The 22,717-nt window shown below is 43.3% G+C and overlaps 2 protein-coding genes across 3 annotated transcripts in view; one reads left to right on the forward strand and one right to left on the reverse strand.

Annotated features, from left to right (window-relative positions):
• Positions 1-3,599, reverse strand: part of LOC125427278 (probable hydrolase PNKD) — a 36,123-nt gene extending 32,524 nt beyond the window's left edge. The window contains exon 1 of the mRNA XM_048486478.1: positions 3,392-3,599. Coding sequence (XP_048342435.1) covers positions 3,392-3,552 — 161 coding nt within the window. The 5' untranslated portion in view covers positions 3,553-3,599. The remainder of the gene's footprint in view (positions 1-3,391) is intronic.
• A 573-nt stretch (positions 3,600-4,172) lies between these two features.
• LOC125426994 (ciliogenesis associated TTC17 interacting protein) lies at positions 4,173-22,071 on the forward strand. Of its 2 annotated transcripts, XM_048485940.1 has the most exons (11): positions 4,173-4,257; positions 10,167-10,289; positions 12,014-12,176; positions 12,621-12,821; positions 14,838-14,893; positions 17,079-17,165; positions 18,005-18,175; positions 18,680-18,804; positions 19,679-19,755; positions 20,013-20,101; positions 21,584-22,071. In XM_048485940.1, the coding sequence occupies exons 3-11, from the start codon at positions 12,053-12,055 to the stop codon at positions 21,794-21,796; spliced, it is 1,143 nt and encodes a 380-aa protein (XP_048341897.1). In that variant the 5' UTR covers positions 4,173-4,257; positions 10,167-10,289; positions 12,014-12,052; the 3' UTR covers positions 21,797-22,071. The 2 variants fall into 2 exon arrangements, with proteins under 2 accessions (XP_048341897.1, XP_048341898.1); XM_048485941.1 differs by lacking the exons at positions 4,173-4,257; positions 10,167-10,289 and adding an exon at positions 10,291-10,330.
• Positions 22,072-22,717: the final 646 nt, after the last annotated feature.

Raw genomic sequence — 22,717 nt, forward strand, 5'->3', positions numbered from 1 at the left:
AAACACAAATATGACTACAATTTAAAATCTCAATTAGGACTGCCACTGAATCAGCTCCTTTCTCTCCTTCCTACCCTTCAGTGAAACTACCTTTATCTGCTCTCATAACTTCTAATTTCTCTCTGTCTCTACCTCTGGCAGCTATTCCCCAGGAAGTCTGGCTGGGCTGTGCAACAGCTGCCATTGAGCTGGACAGCCAGACCAAGGTGTGCAGGTAGTGAGTTTTCCGTAGTCATTGCTGGGCCTGTTCCTGACAATTTCTCCTCCATCAGGGAACAAGAAAGTGGGGGAAGGGTGTGACATTTTCCAGAGCTGTGTCAACCTCCAAGTCCATTCTCTCCCTCCTCCTTGCTTTATAGAAGCCAAGGCTTGAAGCCCTGCTAATACTGTTGGGGTTGTCTAGAAACAGCCACTGAGAGTTCAGTAGGCATTCTCTTCTTAAAACTACAAAAGCTGTGTCTGCTATTTGGGGCAGTTTTAATCCCCTGACATTTTTTTTAGATTTCAACCCTGGGACTGCCTTTTAATTTGTAGGAACCACCACCACCACCACCCCCAAGCTCCAGTCTGCAGTTCAGTTGATTATACCTTCTATACCAGTGATGGCGAACCTTTTAGAGACTGCGTGCCAGGGACGGAGCGAGGGGAAACTGCACCTGGGGCATGCGTGCGCCCTGTGCCCCTTCCACGGCCCACCCTGCCCTGGAATGCCCCCGAAATGTCCCGAAACACCCCCGCCTCACCCCCACAGGGGTGTGCGCCCAGTACATCATGCACCCCTCGCCTCCTTGGCGCTATGCCACTGCTGAATGCCCAAACTGGGGTGACAGCTCGCATGCCCACAAAGAGGGCTCTGAGTGCCACCTCTGGCACCCGTGCCATAGGTTCGCAACCACTGTTCTATACCATGGTTGAGAAACAGATATATCGATATCAGATCATCCTAATTTCTGAGCAAAGAATCAAATTGCCAAGAACATGGGATTTTTTGCAGAATGTGTCAAGAGTAACAAAATGCAAAAGTATTCCCCAAACCATTTCACCAAGTTTTGAACATCATGCAACAATAAAGACTGTTGGGAGCAGGAGCTTTATGAGTCTTTCTTTTTATGTATAATTTGTTTCTTTCATATCCTACCTTTCTTTCCAATGGGGATCCATTTTCCCTAACCATTTAAAAATGTGTCCAATTTTAGGAAGATAAAATCAGAGAATATGCTATTACAGCTAAACTAACAAATTATGTAAATAGATGGCCAAAACATTAATTTGATGAGCAATGAGAACTTTACTTTTTATATGAAGCTGAATTGATCATGTAAAAAAAAAAACCTTGAGAATTAATGATTTGATAATGATTAAGATTTAGGAGACCAATGAGTAAAGGTGTTTTAGAGTTTGTGGATAGAAAACAGTGTGTTGGATGGTTTCTCTGGCTGATTCCACATGGGCGAAAAACAGCAGTGTGAAAACGGTGTGAAAATGGTGTAAAAGGGTTTAAAATGGTGTAAAGAGGTTTATACTGCTTTCACACTGTTTTCAAACCGCTGTTTTGGGCCCATGCGGAATCAGCCTCTGATTATATTAGAATGTGACATTGGGATCCATTTCGTAATGATTATATTAACATAGTCTTGGGTAGATGTCTTTTCTGTTATGGTTTGTATCTTTCTCCATATCTGTCAAATATATGTGAAAAGTAATATTTTTTTATTTTGAATATGTGTCCAATTTGTCAAAGAAATGTGTCCTTCTCTCATTCAACTGCTCTGCCTGCGACCATCTTCTGAATACAAGAACCTTTCAGCACCCAGCAAACAAAAAAACCATGAAGACCTCTGATTAGTAGGAAATGTCCTTTTGCAGGCACCCACCCCTTTCCTCTACAATATATAGTTTTTGTAATGCTTTTCCTTTTTCCAAACTTCTTCCAACCAAGCAACAGCTTTCTCCTTTGTCTTTATGGTTTCCCTTTCTATAAGTCCCAGAACTACTGTGCTGCTTTCTTCCCATTTCTCTCCACATATTTCACTTTCTACCAAATGTTGTTTTGTTGTGAGGTTTCCGGGCTGTATGGCTGTGTTCCAGTAGCATTTTCTCCCGATGTTTTGCCTGCATCTGTCGCTGGCATCTTCAGAGGATCCTCTGAAGATGCCAGCCACTGATGCAGGCGAAACGTCAGAAGAAAATGCTGCTGGAACACGGCCGTACAGCCCGGAAAACCCACAACGCTCAAGTGATTCTGGCAGTGAAAGCCTTCGACAATACCAATGTTGTTTTGCCATATTATAATTCTTGCTCCTTGCTCCTCTGCAGTTCCAAGCTGTACATAGTCCTGTGTTCATCAGAAGTAGATTTTTACATATATCGTATGGAAGAATCACAGACCTGGAAGCTGAGACCAGATAGATCCCAGTACTGAATGGGGATTTCAAGAGAACATGCATTTACACTGAGTTTGTATGGAACTGCAAAGCTGATATTCCCCTCCCCCTCTTTCCCCTAAATAATCTGGAGCTTTCCAGATAAAAGCCATGCGTATGTCAAATGAGGTCAGCAGATAGCACATTTCTAGGAAAAGAAGAGGAAAACAGTGACAGCAGGACAGGAAAGCTCTGCCCTCATGATATGACCACCAAGGTGACCTAAAAAGCAAAACTTCATAACCCATCAGCACAGTTTAAGAAACTGAAGGTTAGAGACGCAGGACATGAGTTCCCCTTTGGGGTTGCTTCTACCCACAAAGTATCATCTGATGGGGAGGAGGTGTTATCAAGCTAAACATCAGCCTACAAGCCACCCACAGTACAATCCTGAGAAGAGTTACTTTTGAGGAAGTCCACTGAAATCAATGGGTTTAGAAGTGTGTCACTCTGCCTAGGACTGCCCTGGCAGTCTCTTAGACCACCCCACTACAAGTCTGTGCAGGACCCTTCCTCACTAATGTCCACTCATTTAAGCATTCAGAAACTTCAGATCCAAACAGGGGGGCATCCATCTTCCCCTATCAGCAGAAACTGCCTTACCCTAATATCAATATCGAACTCCCACCACTTATCAACCATGTAAACCAAACTCTGATGTGCATTCATCTTGCAAAATCTGTATTGTCACTTCCTTGCCACATAACAGACCCTCTTCTTCTATTAAAAGCCAGGACACAAGCAACCATCCCCATCGATGCAGCACGCGAACCTTTCTTCCACCCACCTCCTTCCCCGACAATACAGTTGCAGGATATAGGAAATAAACGAATCCCACCCCCACCCCACCCCTCCCCCTGAATCTCGACTGGACTTCCCCATTTTGCAGCACCCGCTGAATCCGAGCATCGCTCTTTCCAAGGACGTTCGAGTTGACACACCATCCCAGCCACCCCCAATTCGCTCACCCGATGCGGAACAGGAGGGGGCCGGCCAAGGCCATGAGCATCTGGTGAAAACGGCTCGCGGCCGTCAAGCGATACAAGACGATTCCCAGGCCCCGGAGACCCCAGGCAACGAAAGCGGCAGCCAAACCCCGGATCCGCAGCAGGCTGCCCGACCAAGCCATGCTCTGCGCACGGAGCGCGGGAAGCCACCAACCCGGCCCCCGGCCTGGCAAACGCCCGGCCCACCGAAATCGGAACCCGCCCCCTTGGAAGGAACGCCGATTGTGCCGTGGCCGCGTGGGGGCTCCCTTGCGCTGCAGAATCCAAGTGGCTTGGCATGCGCCCCCCCCCCCCCCCCCCCGCTTATGGAGGGCGCTGGAAACGCTGGCGGGGAAGCTGGGTGCAAAAATTAGGCCTTTTCTGCACATGCAGAGTAATGCACTTTCGATCCACTTTCACGACTGTTTGAAAGTGGATTTTACTATTCCGCACAGTAAACTCCAGCTGCAAAGTACTCTGAAATTGAGAATTCATTATTCTGCATGTGCAGAAGGGGCCTCTGTAAGGCAAGAGTTATCATGAATAATGATTGCGATTAAACCAACAATAGTATAATTCTTTTTTGGTCTCTTTGGTATTTTAGTCTCTTTGGTATTTTAGGGCATTATTAATATTAAAATCAACTGGTGATATTGCAACAACCGGAATGAGAAACTGGATTAGGAGAGATCATGGCCAGATCAGTCCTATTGTATAGCAATGCCTAACAATACGAGCGACTCAAGTTAGGCAGTGATCTCTAGGGGATCTTAATTCTGTGTTTCTCAGCTATCATTCTTGTGCATTTCCCAACACTTAGACGGATCCCAACTACTGTATTTGGAAAGGTAATATAATAATAGCACGTGTGTATCAAGCACCTATCGGATCATGTCTGTTCATCAAGGGTGGTGGCAGATAGTCTGCCCCCTCATTGTGTTCATGCCATTTTGTGAACCGCTCTAAATATTATTAGGCATTTTAGACCCTGCTGTACCGTTTTCTGCTGTACCGTTCCAGCACAAAATGACAAAATAAATATTAAAGGAATAGTATGAGCATTCACACTAGGTTATTAGAATAGCAGTGTGCTCAACAATTTTTGGGATGGTATAAAAGTTACAACAGGCTAGAGCAGGCATTCAGTAAATAATATTGTGACCGCCAATGGATTGTGTTAAAAAAAACTTTACAGCAATATTTGAGAGATGAAAACATTGAAAGAGCATGTTTTTAACAGGTAAAGTGCATGAAGAACAGTATGGCTCAGAACAAAAAAGGACATTTGATAAATAATATTATTGGAAAACAAAATGGGATTTGTTACAAAAAAACTTGAATAAAATATTTTTGAAACGAAAATTTTTTCCAGTGTTTTCATTTCTAAAATATTTTATTCAAGTTTTTTTTAGCAAATCCCATTTTGCTTTATTAACCCATTCTCAGCCAAAAGGCATGATCGTTCCTACTCTTTCCATTCCATTTACACTGTCCTGACTTTTTCAGACTTTGTTTAAAGTTCACAAAAGGTGGTAAAATCTTCATATGGTCTTGGTTTTAGCAATTCTGTCCACCCCCCTGGTTTTCATAGCTTCCCTTAGCTATTTTAGTGCTCTTCTGTTTTCTTATCTCTTCCTTATCTCCTTTGGACTTCTTGTTCTCTTGAACTTTAGTTTCCCTTACTCAGTGTTTAGGTTCCCATTCTCATGTTGTGCAGATAATCTATTAAATTACACTTTCTGTTTCTGATCATCTTCCCTTGCTAATCTCTGTTTAGCTCTTGCTGTTTTTTCACAGCTCTCTCTAGTCATGACATTCTGTTAGATTGTAGGCTGTGCAAATTCCTATATATCAGTTTGAGGCAGAACTGATAAAAGAAGACAGGTGGGTGTGCTGAAAGAACTTGTGTCCTTCTCCCCTTTGTTTTTCTTGGCACTTCAGGAGAAAAAAAAACCCAGAGGAAAAAAAATAAAAATAAAGAAAAGGGATTAGCTGGAGAAGAGATTTCAAGACCGAAAGCGAAGGTTAGGGAAAGGTTCGCTCACCAAGTGTGTATTTAATCTACAGCTGATGTTCCAGTTTTGCTCTTCCCAAGTTAGAAAGGGTTATTTTTGACATGTCTCCTTTAAAAAAAAAAGATTTATAGCTCAGTCCTAGATCCAACTTGGTTCTTCTGTTGATTCTGCCAGTAGTTCAGTTCTCTTTCTGGTTCTGGCTTGTTTGGCTTATGTCAATCCTTCTCTGTTCCTGTCTTGAACTCTTTTTTCTGGCATGCATTCTGCTGCCTGTCTTATTTTTTCTGTACACAACATACGTCCATGTTTCTCTACAGGTTATTTACCCTCTGGCTACTACTGGGGAAGGGTTCATACTCCATTTTAATATTGTTGTTAAACAACTGTGAGAATAGTTGTAGAGTAAACATTGGGGTATCAACATTCTTCCATCAGGTTGCCTGACAATTCTATTGATCGTAACATCAGCGTCCCAAAACACTAACTGGCAGATTCTGATCTGCAGAGGAGTATAATCTGGCAACATTTCAGAAGAACAAGGATGTAAAAATAACTGAGATATCAAAGTTTTAGAAAATTGTCATGATTTAAAAGGTATGCAAACTTTGTGACTGATTTGTACATACCCAAAGCATACCTTCATTTTCTCCTTTTGCCATTGTATGTTTTGACAACATTCACTATTATTCCAGAGGTCTTTCTTGCACTGGTTTTTGTGAATATTTCTGAGTTAATAGAGTGATGATAGGTAAAGTTCCAACTTCAACTATGAATGCAGATAAGAATGAACTATGAGATCATTTGTCTTCAGTAAAGTAAACCATTTTTGTAGTACATCTTCTCCCCTCCAAAATGTGGTAGTTGCTTGCCCAGTCAAATATTGAGAAGCTAAACTAGACCCGAGTACTATTTATTTTAGATTTAATAAACTGCCCACCCCTGACGGGCTCTGAGCAGTATACAATGAATAAAAACAACAGTAAAATCACAATCTAATAATTAAAACAACTTGAGTTACATGAAATCTCAACAACAGAGAGCCATTTATGTGAAAAAGAAAATTCCAAAAGAAAAAGAGGCAGACAGAGGAAAGGAAGGAGAGCAACAACAGAATAATGCAACACCAGAAAAATGCAGTGGAGTACAACTAAAACCTTCAAAATTAACCCAACTGCTTGTTTAAAAAAATCGATCTTTCATGGTTGCTTATGACTTGGCATCTCTGTACAGCTACACTTTCTCTTGTTTGTTTAGACCAAATTCTCCTCCTTTGCAAGGGGGAGTTGTAACACTGGACATGGTATGCAATTGCCAGTGCCACTTCATGCTTAAAACAAATCTGGTTACATTAAAATTATTAACATTGAATGACCATTGGAAGAAATGAATATAAGAACAGTGCTAACTGGGACAAAATCAAAAAGAGAAAAGGTCAATAAAGCATTGATTGATTTTAAATATTTGCTAGATTTTTCTTACATCTCATCTTCTTGGTCTTTGTGTTCTTGTTGGCTCCTTAAACTTGTCTTTTTTGTTTCTTTATGATCTTCCTTCTTGTTGCTTTTCAGTTATGTAGTTTGATGCCCTGTTTAGGATTGTGTTGTTAAATCTAGAGAAAACTACTTGAGTGGAGGTCATTCCTACATAGGTTATCTACCAGAAGTTCTATGGTGTTGTGAAACAGTCTCTTTTCTTGCTTCCCCACAGAACTGTGGTGCATTCATGCACTTCCCAGGGGTTCCCCAACTTTCTCCAGTCTTTCTCAACACTGCTTTACTGCAAAGTTTTGGAAAAGATAAATGCCCTTTATGCACTTATGGGCTGCTCAGTGGTGAGCATACATTCCCTTCAGGGCAGATTCTTGCTCCCCTCTTGCTCCATATTTCTCCCCTCCAGAACTCACTGTGAGGCAGATCAGAGAAGCCCCGCAGCTTCTAATGCCTCCAAAAGCATAATTTTTCCTATGTTGCTTCAGCTTTGCTTGTCCCTCCTACCTTCCCCCCTTCCTCTGCCCTCCCAATAGCAGTTCCTACCACTGTTGGGCCCCGCAATCTGGCCCATAGGGTTTCTTTCTTCTGTTTAAACAAACAAACAAAAAAGACAGCAGGCAACATGGTTGACTCACCTAAGGATGCCCCACAGGGGGAGAATCCCACTGTGGGGAAAAGAGCCACTGGGTAAACACTTCATGCATAATAGACCAAAGCCAGGTCACAGTGTGGGTGGGAAAGGTTGGGTTTTGCCACCCTGTCCCCAGAGTGGCCTCCCCCCTGCACCAGGGGTAGGGTTACTAACCTCCATGTGGGGCCTGGAGTTCTCCTGGAATTGCAACTGATCTCTAGACTGTAAGTCCAGTGGCAGCTTCAAAAAAGCACTGAAGAAGCCTCAGTTGCCCTGGTGAGGGGAGATGGCTGCTACTGGGAGGCTTAAGCAGGGAAACTTCAGGGAAATCTGCCATGTGGAAGCCCCTTTGCCATTGCTCTGTGTTGGTAGTTAGGTAGCCACACAAGCCCGTTCTCATGTGGAAACCATCTGAAGCTCGAGATTATTCCTTCCACCCACCCATGCTGGTAAACATATAACAGTGGAATTTAAATAGCAGAGTGCTGGACTAGATGGACTCTGGTCTGATCCAGCAGGCTAGTTCTTATGTTCTTAAATACTAGTAACTGATCATTTGCTGTTCTCTTGAATCCGCTATCTTCTTCAAAACATTCCACCCTGTCTATTGATAGCCATGTCCTAATCAAAATTCCCTCTGTTTTATGCTTTAGAGACATGATGCTGCTTCACTAATGTTAATATTTTGTTATGTTAATCTGTCACCTGTTTGCTTGTTGAGGAAAGTCTCAAAAGTAAATATGTATAATTGTGAAATTCTTCCAGACATATTGAGAAAAATGTCCTCACTTGTAGGGACTGCTTGGGAATATTTCTTGAATGTTTTTCTTGCAAAGGCCACTAGATGATGTGGTAATAGAATGCTATGAAAGTTCTGGGGAAGGAGGGAGTATTCAACACAAGCAGAACTAGCATATTTGTGATTTCTGCTCTGAGCAGATGTTCTACCAGAGAATTCTGGGAACAAGTCTGAGCTCTCTGTAAAGGTGATGTTTGTCTACATTCTGTTTTTTCACCTATATCTCAGGAATAATGCATAGTGTATAAATGAGCACGATGCACTGAAAATAGTAGCTATTATGTATTACTCCTTTGCTCATTTCCCCCCAAGAAACTCGTGTAAAAGGTTTTTGTCAGTAAGAAGCCTTCATAGCACGTGCTTCATTTCTGGTTCACACACCACTTTTTAGCCTCATTTTGTTCAATTTTAGTTTTTTAAATAATTCTTCTACTCTGTTCTGTACTACTGATGTATAAAGCCCACCAGGTGCTATGGCATTAAGATGTTTAGCATTTGAATAGCATCCACAAGGCATAGGGCAGTGATGGCGAACCTTTGGCACTCCAGTTGTTATGGACTGCAATTCCCATCATCCCCTACCAGCATGGCCAATTGGCAGGGGCTGATGGGAATTGTAGTCCATAACATCTGGAGTGCCAAAGGTTCGCCACCACGGGCATAGGGCAATTTGAAGACTTCTGTGAGGTCTGATTTAACACTTTGGGTCCCAGCGCTGTCTGCAATGATCACAATAATATAATGTCTTAAGTTCAGAACCCCCTTAAATATACATATGGCCAATAACTCGTCTGCTTATTTCACTCATTCACACACACTCCAGGTCTGTTCTTCCATCTGGATGTGACCCATATTCATCCTGGCCGTTCCCTGAATTTTGAGGTCCCAGCTCATCCAGACCTTCTTATCTCAAATTCCCTTATTGTTTTCCACAATGGCATTTTTTGTTTACTTCTTGTTTGTATTTTGTTTTACCCTGGATGTCATTTGTTTGTCATTCTCATATTTAAGAATAAATCCAGTGAGAATTTTTCTCTGTGGCAATGACATTGGTAAGTAGCTATTTGTATATCTCAGCATTGACACTGGAACAGGACTTTTGAAAATGTTTTATGTGAGAGATACATCACATTTGGCTGTGCAACAGTATGAAAAACAAGCATTCCTTTTTGTTGGACAGCTAGATTTGATTCCAGTAGCACTTTAGAGTCCAGTAAGATTTTTGAGGTTGCAGCAAAAGGAATTGTATTAGTTTGTAAAGTGCCTCTATATTCCTGTTTTGCTTTGCTGCAACAGACTAACATACCTGCCATCTGTAATTATCAAAAAGGAGTCTTAAAGCCTGGCCCTTTATACAGTAAAATATTTATGCCCCACTTTTCTTCCTGATCATGGTACCTAACTCATTTTGCAGCAATAAACCAAAGAGATTAAAGTGAAATACAAAAATATAGACTACTTAAAACAGCCTGTCTAACTTTTCAGTTAACAACTAAGAGTATGCTTAAACAACTCTGAGGCAGTTTGCAGAAGCTTTTAAGCATAGTTGCTTACCTCTTCAGGTGGGTAGTACTATAAAAGAGGAGGGGCCACCAAAGATACCCCCACTCAGGCAAAACAGTCCTCACTGCCCCAGTGGAGAAACTGCTAAAAAAAAAACCCTGAAAGGTTAATTGAAGCTGTCACATAGGCAGCTAGTGGATGCTATGAGATTCTTGCTTTTAAATGTAACATTTATATTCTGGCATATGCTTGTAGCCAAAATCTCTGTTCCTAATTCCCAGATGACAGTCTGTTTTTGCATTCTTTCCTGAATCCTAAGAAACCTGTACTGTGTACCATCAACTCTGCCAAAGCCATGTCTCTTTAAGAGGTAGAGAAGGACACTGTTGCTGTGGAAACCTGTGGATACACTGCTTCCTCACTGGGACAGAACGAAAACACAGTGAGTCTACAGAATGGGAGACACCTGGGTGCCAGCATGGGGTCAGGGCTTGTTTTTGTTCTCCTAGCTCATTTTCTGGGGTTCCTTCTAGACGGACTGAAAAGAAACTGGGATGCTTAATGCTATTGGGGATAGCACTGTAGAGTACATTGCTCCATGAGGATGTAGGTGAAGGGAAGCCGAGTGGCACTGCAGCTGTACTCTGTCCAATCACATATTCAGATTTATGGTTAATTAAGCTGTGAGCCATTCAAACTTTGCCAAAAGAGAAAGCATCCATTTCCAGTCTTACTTCAGGGAAGGAGGAGACTGCTTTTGTTACACTCTCAGCAAGATAAGGAACAGAAAGGTATCGTGTGGGAAACATTTGTATCCGTTTAACTGTCACAGCTTTTCCCAAAGAATCTTGGGAATTGTAGTTTCTTGTGACATACTGTTGTCACTGTCACAGTGCTAAGACACATAGGCTAGGCATATTGACTAACTGGATCCTTTAAAATGTCAGTATTGTGTTGATTTCTGTGTTGTGTCTCTCCTTGGTTTGTAACCAAATGATAAATTCTAGTCTGTGCTATCCAGTTTGACGCTCCTGCGTGCATTTTTACAGGTAGATGAGCTAGGATTTTTAATTGTTCCACCGTCACATCAAGCCAATGAGCTAACTTATTGTTCCCATGCTGGTGGACACAGCATTTGAACTCTGTAGCTGAGCTTAGAAAGGACTTCATGTGTTCAATTCACATATGCTGTGACTGGGCACCATCCCAGTTATTTCACACTGGATCTGTGGCATAGCACCTATGGGGTGGGGGAGGCAACATCCCGGGCACCGAGGTGGGCGGGGGCATGGCCGGGCCATGACCGGGGAGTTCCAGGTGTAAGGAACTTGCAAAGTCCAGGCCAAAAGTAACATTTGAGTTCTTTATTGATCTGGCATTCTAAGTCAATCACAAGCAATGCGGGAACTGGCCTCCCAGCGAACAAACAAGGCGTTCTGGGTGGGGCGGGGTGGGGCAGGGGTCGCCCCGACAGGGGCACAGGGCACATGTGTGCCCTGGGCGCGATTCCCTCTCGCTCCGTCCCTACACTGGATTAGAAGGGGGACATGGAGGGGGGTATAAAAGGTAGGAAGTAGGAATAGGACAGGATCAGAATTGAATTCTGTGCCATTTAAAAAAGAACTACCAAACCATATTCATCAATGCAACCCTACATATCTGAAATGTACTAATCACTTGAGGGGATTGCAGCTACAAAGCATCACAGCAAGAAAGGTCATCCAGTTTACCTTATATAAGAAGTGATAGCTATAACACTACAAGCTGGTTAATTCCCGTTATTGTTACATTGATGGATACATTGTTAGGATGCAAGTCTTACATTGTTAGGATAAGAATGTTAATGACAGTGTCTTTTGGGAGCTGTGTGGTTTCCGGGCTGTAAGTCCGTGTTCTAGCAGCATTCTCTCCTGACGTTTCGCCTGCATCTGTGGCTGGCATCTTCAGAGGATCCTCTGAAGATGATCCTCTGAAGATGATCCTCTGAAGATGATCCTCTGAAGATGCCAGCCACAGATGCAGGCGAAACGTCAGGAGAGAATGCTGCTAGAACACGGCCATACAGCCCGGAAACCACACAGCACCCAAGTGATTCCGGCCGTGAAAGCCTTCAACAACACGACAGTGTCTTTCATTGTGCCTGAACAATCCATATCCTCTTTCCAGAAATCCTCACTACAAATCTTTAGAAAATATTCCTATTCCATGGCTGCTGGGAATCTGCCGTCTGCAAAGCATGTGGCAAAGTCACTGGAGACCGTGAAAGATACACCAGTTAAAAAATTCCCAAATGCAAGCAAGAGTGCAATAGAGTTCCTTTCACTCATCGGTGGGTATCATCTACAGATGTCTTCTATAGCATGTTTGTGAGTGTCAGCCAGGGGTATCTGTATTTTGGCCCATTCCACACAGGCCAACAAACAAACCTGTTTTTTTGGGTGTGGGCTTCACACAGGCCCACCTCCATAACGAGTCTGGCCCATTTTATTTTCCCCAACCAATTTTTTAAAAAGTCACTGGACTAGTGATTGTATTGAAAAATCCCGGGTTGGAGCTACTCCCAAGCAAACGGCCAGGCAGGAGGCACTTTATTTGCCTCCCTTCCACCGTGCCCTCCATGGTGTGGGAGCAGCTGCCTCCCATAGCCTGGCAGTTCTGCTGGACTGAAATCTTAATATTTTTGGAGGGATGGTTTTTTTTTTCATTTTGAATGGAAACGTAGAATTCCTTGTGTTTCTTTTGAGTGATGCAGTTCCATGTCTGACTCTTTCAGGAACAGATGAGATCCAGCCCTGTCTTTTTGAAGAGACACTGGTTGCTGTCTCAGAGAATGGGCAGACAATAGGAACATTCTCCATCTCAGTAAAGTGGTCCCACTATTCACTAGACGAATGGTGTGAAGAAAACTGTTACCTGGTCCAGGCAAAAAGCAAAGGGACGGTTGATAACATACCCTGCACAACATCTATTACAGGTAACCTCTGGTGGAGAACAGTAGAGAGGAAAGAGAAATGTTGTGACTTCTTGAACCCAATATGGCAGCTTTCAAAACCTGGATTTTAAAACTGAGGACATGGGATCTCAACGTTAAGGCTCAGATCCTATGCATTGTGAGTGGAGTAGCATGTTGAAAACAGCGACTATCCCACTGGCTTCTTTCTGCCGCAGCCTTCCATGTCCCTTTTGGTCAGCAGCACCCCCAGAAACATCATGAGGATAGTAGTGAAGAGCTGCAGGGGGAGGGGAGTATTGGAGAACAGTCACACACACACACACATCCCTTCAGCAAATGGATGTGCCTTCCACAAGCAGACCAAGAATATAAGATCCAAGCCTGTAGCTACATCCATACTGTGAGAATTTTCCATTTCCTTGTTTTTGACACTGTAAAGTCAGTCAGATATTTGCTGTGGCACAGAGTGTCCACATGGGGGGATTGTGTGCTCTTTCTTCTCTCACCTTCCATTTCCCCAGAATGTTTCCCCTGTTGCACTCCTGAAGGGTTTTTTCTAGCTTTTTAAAAACCAAAAGTCATTACTGAGTTAAACATTATAACCATCTGCTACTTGCTCCTTTTATTTCCCTACTTTCATATAAAAAGTCAGTTTCTAGTCCTATTCATCATAAGGGAGATACAAGGGAAAAGGCACGTCTCTGTAACTGGCTCATTTTTAAAAAAATGAAAGCTGGGAATTCAGAGGAATGAAAAGGTTGTGGAGATAGGTAATTATGCCTTTATAATTCTATAGTAATCTAGCAATTATTGATTTATTTGAAAAGCCAATAAGAGCCCTATGATGGTATGTAGGTTGAGGTAAGGAAAATGTCACTCATGTGACATTAAATTATTTATACCTTTCCACTTATTTTTTAATTCTCTAAAATGTTGGACACAAATGGGAAAAAGACACCTCAAGGGTATTCTTCTTCCAGATGTTATTTTCTATTTAAAAATCTCTTCATGCAAGCTTTCCCAGTATCTATTTTATGCAAGAGTCACCCCTGTTTGGAGTGCATGCCATTCAGCTTTACAGGGTATAAGGTTTGTACCCCATCTGTCTAAGCAGTGACGTAGCTATAGATTTTTTATGGGGTGGGGTTGGGGGCATGATCCCACCCATCCCAAGCCCTGCCCCCTGGCCTCAGTGCTTATAAAAGCAGCTCTCTGAGGTGGGGGACTGCAGTCTCTTCTCCCTGGAGGGGAGGGGAGAAGGGACTGTCGTCTGGGAGCCCAGCTGGTGGGAGGGGGAGAAGGAGGGGGGAACTTTTGACATGTACTGGGGGGGTTGAACCTGTGGGGAAAAAAACCCTTACCTACATCCTTGTGTCCAAGTCAGGATGCCAAGGAAAGGAGGAGTTGCAGTTACATGTAAACGGGAGGAGTGAGGAGATGACAATGAACCTACAGAACTATAAAGGTTCGCACACTTTCCCCTTGCAGAGGAGGACCATGGCCCAAGACACCACTCTGAGTCTGCTGAACAAGGAAACAAGCTTCCTGCACATCCCTTGTTTGCATGAGAGACAGATTTTTTGCCTCCTTGTTTACCTTTTTTTCCCCCATGTTTGCCATGTTTTGGCCACTGAGAAACTAGACAAACATGAAGGTTATGAAGAATTTAGGACAACAGGACTTCGCCCACACAGGCACTTGTGACTGAGAGGACACAGCCAACATCAGAGCGTTCTCACTATGGCTTCCCCAGTGGAACCTCATTCAAACAGAGGGTGTCTTGTAGCAGAGGAAATTATGGAAGATAGATGTTGGTGACATGAATACCAGCAACTGGTTGCATAAAGAGGAAAAGCTCCTATGTTCTGAGGTCTGTGTATTTTCCAGTGATAACAGTGGATTGCTACTGGTGTTGGTGGTTCTGCAACTGTTAACAGCTTGCATATGGAAGCAAGGTTACCGGGCTGGAGTATGCTAAAGGAATAGAAGGATTGCATTGATGACACTGTCTTTGTTTCCTTCCTCTTATTACATCAGGTTATGTAACAACGAGGCTAGAAACACTGGAGCAGCACACGGAGGAAAGCATGAGAGTAAGTATCTAGTTTGTTTTCTTTTCTGCAGTGAGCCAGATAGAACCTGAGTATCTGCTGGGGGTCTTCCCCTTTGCCATTTTTTCCAACTGTTGCCAGACTGACCTAGGGTGGACCAAGGTCCCCTGTTTTAATAAAGTGGCACCTCTACCACCTCAGCCAAACTTGGGATGCCCAGTAGCAGTGCCAAAATAGAGAAACTTGTTTTGGGCAGCCTACAAGGAAAAAGAACTTTGTCTGGACTTGTCTCCCTCCAAAGCAACTTGCATAATGTCCTCTCACACCCTTCCTGACAGGATTAAGTCTACACAAAAGATCTTGTGTGGAGAGAGTTCCCATTTCCAGCCCTGGACCATACGCACCAGATGTATTAATGTGTTTTCCTGTCCTATATTGTACTAACTGATGTTTCTTCCTATGAGTATCACCTTACTTTACATTATCAATCTCTTCAGCTAACTTCCAAGGGCACATCAGGCTGATGTCTAAACCCATTAGACTGTTGACCCACCATTAAAGTTGATGTCTGTGTCTTGTCCTTCCCAGCAAGAGCAGGAAATCTCTTTTGTCTAGGGAGATTTAGGATCACTCTGCATAACCTTGAGGGTCCATTTTTCCCTACAAGAATCCTACTTTCCCAATAGACAGTGTTCAGTATCTCTTGTCAACTCTCTGTCTGGGATACTGTACCACAGAGCTAAGCATGGGTTGCTCAGTTCAGTTTATCGGACCATTCTTCTCCAGGATCAGGTGACTATAACTTCTGTTGCAGAGGCATATCGGGGGGGGGGGGATGGCACGCAGAGACAACTCCTTCTCCAGGTGTCCCTCACCCCCACGCCCCACAGGCTGGCTTTCAAAAGCCACACCCAAGCCCACACCCATGTGCAAGGGGGAGGTGGGGCCATGCCCCACCCCCAGCCTCTTTCAGGCCTCAAAAGCCAGCTTTTGAAAGCCAGCCTGCACAGAGGGGGATTTGGGCTAGGTAGCGGTGGCGACGGATGGTCTAGGCAGGTACCGCAGCCTCCCACCGCCAAGGCCTGCCCCCTTGCCTCCCTGCTGGCTGGCTCCTGTGGGCGGGGCTTGGTGTGCGTGCAGCTGGGGCGTACCCCCCATGTGACCGAAAGGCATGCATCTGGGGACATGGGTGTCCCCATGTCCCTAGGGCGGTACACCTCTATTCTATTGCCCCTCCCTATATTTCTTATCTATCCTAGATCTGTATCCTAGGACTGTGTGTGTTCTGCTGTTTTATTGTGAGCTTCTGTACCCCCATTTTTATCCCTTAATAAAAATTGTTGAACTTTTATCCACGCTCCTGCATATTTCTATGCAAAAGCTGACTCCTGTATACATAGGCAATCAAGACCATGTGTTACCCCGTCTGCTCCAGCTAATTTCCTCACACTTAAAGGGAGAGACTTCCCACCACTTCTGGTAATACAGCAGTCCCAGAAGAATGCTATTTGCCTCACTGAGGGGATGCACATCAGTGATACATGTGACAAAAATATACTTAAAGCAAACTAAAAGCAATTCAGAGTAGCTTGTGGAACCAGGAGCCATGGGTTGTTAAAGAGTTAATACTCTCACAGACAAATCCACAATCAGGTATTAGATGGGATAGGCAGAAGATGATGAGATAAATTGCTCAGGGGCTAGATCCAGTCTAAGGCCTTAATTGCATGTGCTATCTGGGAATCTTCCCAGGTCATATTAGGTAATATTAATTATTACAGATTTATTTTTGCACATTCAGGTTTACCATATCACCTTCAATTTGTACTGAAGAATACACTCCTGCACTTTCCTATCCCAGGACTTCAAGATGTTTGAAAATAAGAAATGGTCTCAGGCATCTAGGAGAGCCAGTTTAATGTAGTGGTCTGTCAAATTAGGATCTGGGGAGACCTGAATTCAAATCCCCACTGTGACATGGAATGCACTAGATGACCATGGACAATCATTCTTTTCCAGCCTAAACTGCCTTGCTGAGTTGTTGTCAGGGTAAAATAAAAGAGAACCAAGTGCATCACTCTGAGCTCTTTAGAGGAAGGAGCTAGTTCATTCTGTTTGGTCAATTTTGCCAGTTCCTGGCCTAATTCACTCATAGATCCTGTGGCCTAGACATTAACATGAGCATATCATGGGTGTGTCATCTTGCTGTGCTTACTGTTTCCTGCAGTTCAGGGAGCATCCAGTGGAAACCAGAACCCATGTGGTGAAACGCCAAGGCCAAATGGTTGTGACAAAAACTGTTATTGAAAGAGACGTAAGTAAAGCAAACTTCTTGTGAAAAACCAGTGTGTCACAGACAGCAAATTGACTTTTTTGTTGTTGTATTTAATACTGCGTTCCTTAATTCTAATTTTGGAGCTTTACAATTTGATTTTGAAGCTAGGCCAAAAGCCTTTCTTTGTCAGAAACCTATTTACTGATACATAAAATATGGAATTTGCTGTTTCTGACACTCAGCCATCAAGATACTTCATGCAGCTAGGAGCGGCTACTAGAAATGGACTACCAAAAATTAGAGACTGGCAAACAAATCCTGCTTGCCAATGAATGTGGCAATCCCATTGGCGCTTACCAATCCCATTCATAGGCAAGCATACCTGCTGGCTAGATTCAACATTGTGCCATCCCCGCTCCATAGAGGAAGACTCAAGGGCTTACCAAGCGATAAGAGGTTATGTTCCTGTAACCTGAGGTAGCTGGATTCTATTGTGCATATCCTTCTCCACTGCCCATTATACCAGGAACCAAGATCCAGATTGTTAACTCAGGTCATTGATCCTATCGAGGCCCACCCAGGGCCAGACAAAGTAACCATTCTTTTAAACTGTAATGATTTTAATGGTTGTCTTGCAGTGGCAAAGTTTCTGGCTGAGGTCTGTAAACTGAATTCTTGACCAATGTGAAGTTATCTTTACCATTTTAACTGTATTTTAAATTAGTCTGTTTTGTATGCCAATAAAGGCTATCGAATTGATAGTTCATGCCTGGATTGCTTCTCCAAGCCCCACCATCTTTTCTCCAATATGGCCTGCTAAGTAGGTAATGGTTTGGGATTTTGTGAGCAATGTATTTCCCTTTCTTCCTTTCCCACAGGAAGATATCCACGTCAACAGCTCTCCTTATAACTGTGAACTTCTTCACGGCCTAGTCTCAGAGTCTGCCAACCTCCTGGTGTTGCGGGTGATGGCCAGGAGGCAGACTGTACCAGAGAATGCCATTTTCCTGTCATTTGATAGTGACCATCACATCTGTACCTCCATCTATGTAAGAATCACACTGCAGCAGAGAAATTAGGGTACTAACTGGAAGCATCTTGATGGTATGTGAAGAAGCTCAAGGAGCAGTGAGGGTTCCAGCCTGAACGATCTCCATTGACCTTGTGGGTTTCTTGCACCTCATGTTTAACTATCTTAGCCTAGTAACTCCACCCCTTCTTTGAGTCATCCTCACCCTGCTATTGGAAAGGGTAAGAAAATTAAAGAGACGATGGATAAAATGAGCCCCAGGAGGGAAGGGAAGTGAGTGAGGTAGTAGTTTGGGAAGATAGTAGATAGGAGTGGAAATCAAGCCCTATTCTAGGTATTCATTTCTCCAGAGCCAGCCTCAGTGGACCCAAGTGAAAACGAATGGGCTGTCCTCCAAACCAAATAGATAATCCACTGGTTGTTAACATTGTTTGTTTCCCATGGCAATCTGGGCGCTGATGCTTAAGTGTCACCCCCTCCCTCTCCCCATTCCCTTTTATTATCATTCCTCACCCCTTCCCAGAGGGCCTTGGGTTTCCAGAAGCAGCGGATAAACAAGGAAGAAGTGGATGTGTTTGTGATCGACAGAACCGTGCATTCCACAGAGGGGATACCTCTGAACTGGCAGTTCTACTTCCTGTCAGATGGGTAAGTTTGTGCCAGATGGGTAAGTTTGCCCAGCCTTTTCTGCATGCAGTCTGATTAATGTCCTCTTCCCTCATAAAACAAATGTTTTTCCCCCTTGTAAGTTGGCACTAGTATGTATTTTAGTGTTTAGTACTACATGAGGATGCCAGCCTCCAGGCAGGACCCAGAGATCCCCCAGAATTACAGCTAATCACCAGATTACAGTGATCAGTTTCCCTGCAGAAAATTGATGCTTTGGAGAGTGGAGTTTAGGGCATTATTCTGCACCATGGTGTTCTTTTAATTTTTTGCTTTAACTGGAAAAAATGTTGAGTTAGTACAGAGTAATTATTCTTCTTCTCTTCCCTTGTATATTATACCAGTTGCCTGCTCTGGATTCCCTTACTGTTAGTTCCCCATTCCAAATAAAGAACCATACTTCAAACAATCTTTTGGATATGTTGCCTGAACTTCTATATATTCTGAGCCACTGAGTGTGCTGCCACTGCAGAGCATCCCCTCCTTTGGCCCCCTTTCCACACCTTCTCTCACCAGCTCTGGTCAGGAGAATGAAAATGGTGAATATGAAATGAAATAGAGACATGAAATGTCTCTACAGCTGCTGTATTCTTTCTTGGTGCCTCAGAGTGCTTGAAGGCATAGACATAAACACTGTCTGTCCCATTAAGTCCCACTGTCTGTCCCACTGTCTGTCCCACTGTCTTCCTCAGTTGTCTGTCCCACTGTCTGTCCCACTATCTGTCCCAGTTCATAGTGCATCCTGGAGTCTCATGCTGCAGCTGTCCATAAGGGCTCTTGCCTTGCTCTTATAGTGACATAAGAAGATACTGAAGGGTCCTGCTGATAAATTCTTTGTCTTGCTTCCTATACCCAGGCATTTGTCTCGTCGTGTTCAGGTTGGGTCCCCAGACATCATGTTGATCATGCAGATGCCCATTCTCATTGAAATAGGTAAAGAAGAATCTGTAGGATATCCCAGTTGGGTTTTAGCATGCAATTCCCGTGTGGCAGGAGATTGATAAGATCTCTATTGTGCAAATTATCTAGGAGCAGAACAAATGAATTGGGTAAAATAGCAGGAATAGTTTTTAATTTGGGTATTCATTGCTTAAAAGTTGTGCCAAGTTATAATTTCCTACCGTGTTTGTTCTGCTGTCTCCAAATCTCATATTCCTAACAATTCTTGCGCAATGCTTACCCCTTTCCAGATGAACCAGACCCTCGTCCAGTCTTTGGGAAAATACCCCTGGACTGGGAGGAGGATGTGGAGCTGTATTCCCAGTTCTTAGACAGAAAGGTGAGTTGTGTGGTAATTAAAGAGAAGCTGACATGTGGAGTCCTGCTTCCAATATGCAGGTTGTTATATAGGTCAACCCTGAGGACTGAACAAACTCAGATTCTGTTTTAAAGGGAAATACTAGATGTAGAGAACCTCTATTGAACTGGAGGATATGGGAATTTAGGAAAGAGATACAGAACTGCTGAAAGAGGGACTGGAATATCGCGCAACTGGCCACAGAAAAAGAAGGATCAGAACAATACAAAGAACCACATCAGAGAGATCCATAGGAATACATATGCATGGGGCACTAGCTTTCTTGAGAAGGTAAAATGGCTTTAAGTGAGAACCAGCATCATATAGTGCTGAAGGTGTAGTTGTAGCCATGGGAATGAAACTGTGGAATAGCTATTTCAAAAATAATATGATAAACATGGAGAATGGGACAAGAATGCCACATCTAAGTTCTGAGCATTCTGGAGCATAGGGACTGTTTGCTTTTGCTTCACCAGAGGCAGGAGTTTGGAGATGAAAACAGGAGAGGAAAGGTTAATTCTTTCAAGGACGTAGGTAAGGGGTGGGTTCTCGGGTTCAACCCCTCCCCCCATTGCATGTCTGAAGCTCCGCCCACCATTTGTGGGATTTTTTTGTATTTTAAAGGTTTTTTGGTTTTTGGCCTGCAAGGGCACAGTTTTAGGCTAGCAGCACCAAAATTTTAGGCTATCATCAGGTGACACTCCTGATGATTCCAGCCAAGTTGGTGAAGTTTGATTCAGGGGGTCCAAAGTTATGGACCTCCAAAGGGGGTGCCCCATCCCCCATTGTTTCCAATGGGAGCTAATAGTAGATGGGGCACCCCCTTTGGAGGTCCATAACTTTTGACCCCCTGAATCAAACTTCACCAAACCTGGGTGGTATCATCAGGAGAGTTTCCTAAAGATACCCTGAAAGTTTGGTGCTGCTAGCTTAACAATTGCACCCCTGACAGCAGGAAAATTGACCCCCAAAATTTCCCCAGATTCTCCTTTTGAATCCAACCCCTTCAGCATGGATTTAAAGGGGAATCTGAGGTCCCCAGATTAAACCTTGAAAGTGATACTGTTTCAGGGTGGGGGATAATCCACCCCCAAACAGCATCACTTTCAATGTTGTTTGAACTGGGGACCCCAGATTCTCCTTTTAAGGTGGATTTAAAAGGAGAATCTGGGCTGCCTAATTTAAACACCATTGAAAGTGATGCTTTTGGGGGGTGGATTTCAGCATCACAGCAGCCACCCATGGAGGGCCCACAAACCTCAGGTTTTGCACCAGGCTCCATTTTCCCTAGCTACCCCTCTACCTGGAGGGGAGGGAGAAGGGCAGGTGGGGGCGTAGCCTTGCCCCCGAAACACCCCCCCCCCATAAAAAATCTATACCTACTTCACTGCCTTGCCTAATTTAGCCCTGCCTGTTGTTCCATTTGGTGGTCATTTGCCTAACATGTTAGTTTCTTTCCCTCAGGAAGAGTTGCAAGCAAGCCATGCTACCTATGTACGACGTCATCCAGAGCTCAGTAACTTGCTGGCAGACTTCTTACAACTGTTGCTCCTTCGTAAGCCAGATAATGTGGTCACCTTTGCAGCTGAGTACTTTGCCCCCTTTTCAGTTCAGAACCCTCCATGTCGGTCCTTTCAATCATCTGACAAGCCCAGCCCCTTTCGCAGCCGTGTCTGAACAGTCAGTGAATAATAAAACTCTGCATGGTTCTCTGCATGGACTCTGTTTCTGCATGGTACTTGGAAGCTTTTTGTCCAATGGAAAAGATGATTGTTTTACAGAGAGCAGAGAATTAACCCGTTATTGAATATTGGAGTATTGGCATAAGCAGAAATACTTAGGATTTCTGTGCAGAATCCAATTAAACTGATGTGAAAGAAGTAACTAATTAAAATACCTTTGGAATGTGACATTTTAAAAATATCCATTCCTTAAGATAATAAAACTTTACAACAGACTCATCAGAATTTTCCTTGTATGATTTTATTTGTATCCAATTTTAGACTACCACCCCCCACCCCCCAAAAAGAAAAATGCTGGAAATTTAATCTACCACTAAACAAAGTATAACAAAAAAGCAACATTAAAAAAAACTTTCACAAATGTTTTCAACTTCATGTATACTGGGCAGTGACACTATTGAGAAATTCAAGCTGGATTCATAAAAGGAAGAGGTACTAGATCATATTGCAAATTTACATTGGTTACTGGAGCATACAAGAGAATTTCCGAAGAAAATAATAGATTACAGCAAAGCTTTTGACTGTGTGGATCATAAAAAGCTATGGCTAGTTTTAAATGAAATGGGTGTGCCAAAGCATTTTATTGTTTTGATGCACAATCTGTACCCTGCATAAGAGGCTACTGTTAGGACAGAATATGGAGGAACAGAATGGTTTCCAGTTGACAAAGGTGTTAAACAAGAATGTGTTTTATCTCCCTATCTCTTCCATCTGTATGCAGAATATATCATAAGGAAAGATGGATTAAATTTAGATGAAGATGGAGCGAAAATTGGGGGAGGAATATAAACAATTTGAGATATGCCAATGGTACTACATTACTGACAGAAAACAGCAAAGGCTTGAAATGACTACT

Source organism: Sphaerodactylus townsendi, linkage group LG02, assembly GCF_021028975.2.
Source record: "Sphaerodactylus townsendi isolate TG3544 linkage group LG02, MPM_Stown_v2.3, whole genome shotgun sequence".
NCBI lineage: Eukaryota > Metazoa > Chordata > Lepidosauria > Squamata > Sphaerodactylidae > Sphaerodactylus > Sphaerodactylus townsendi.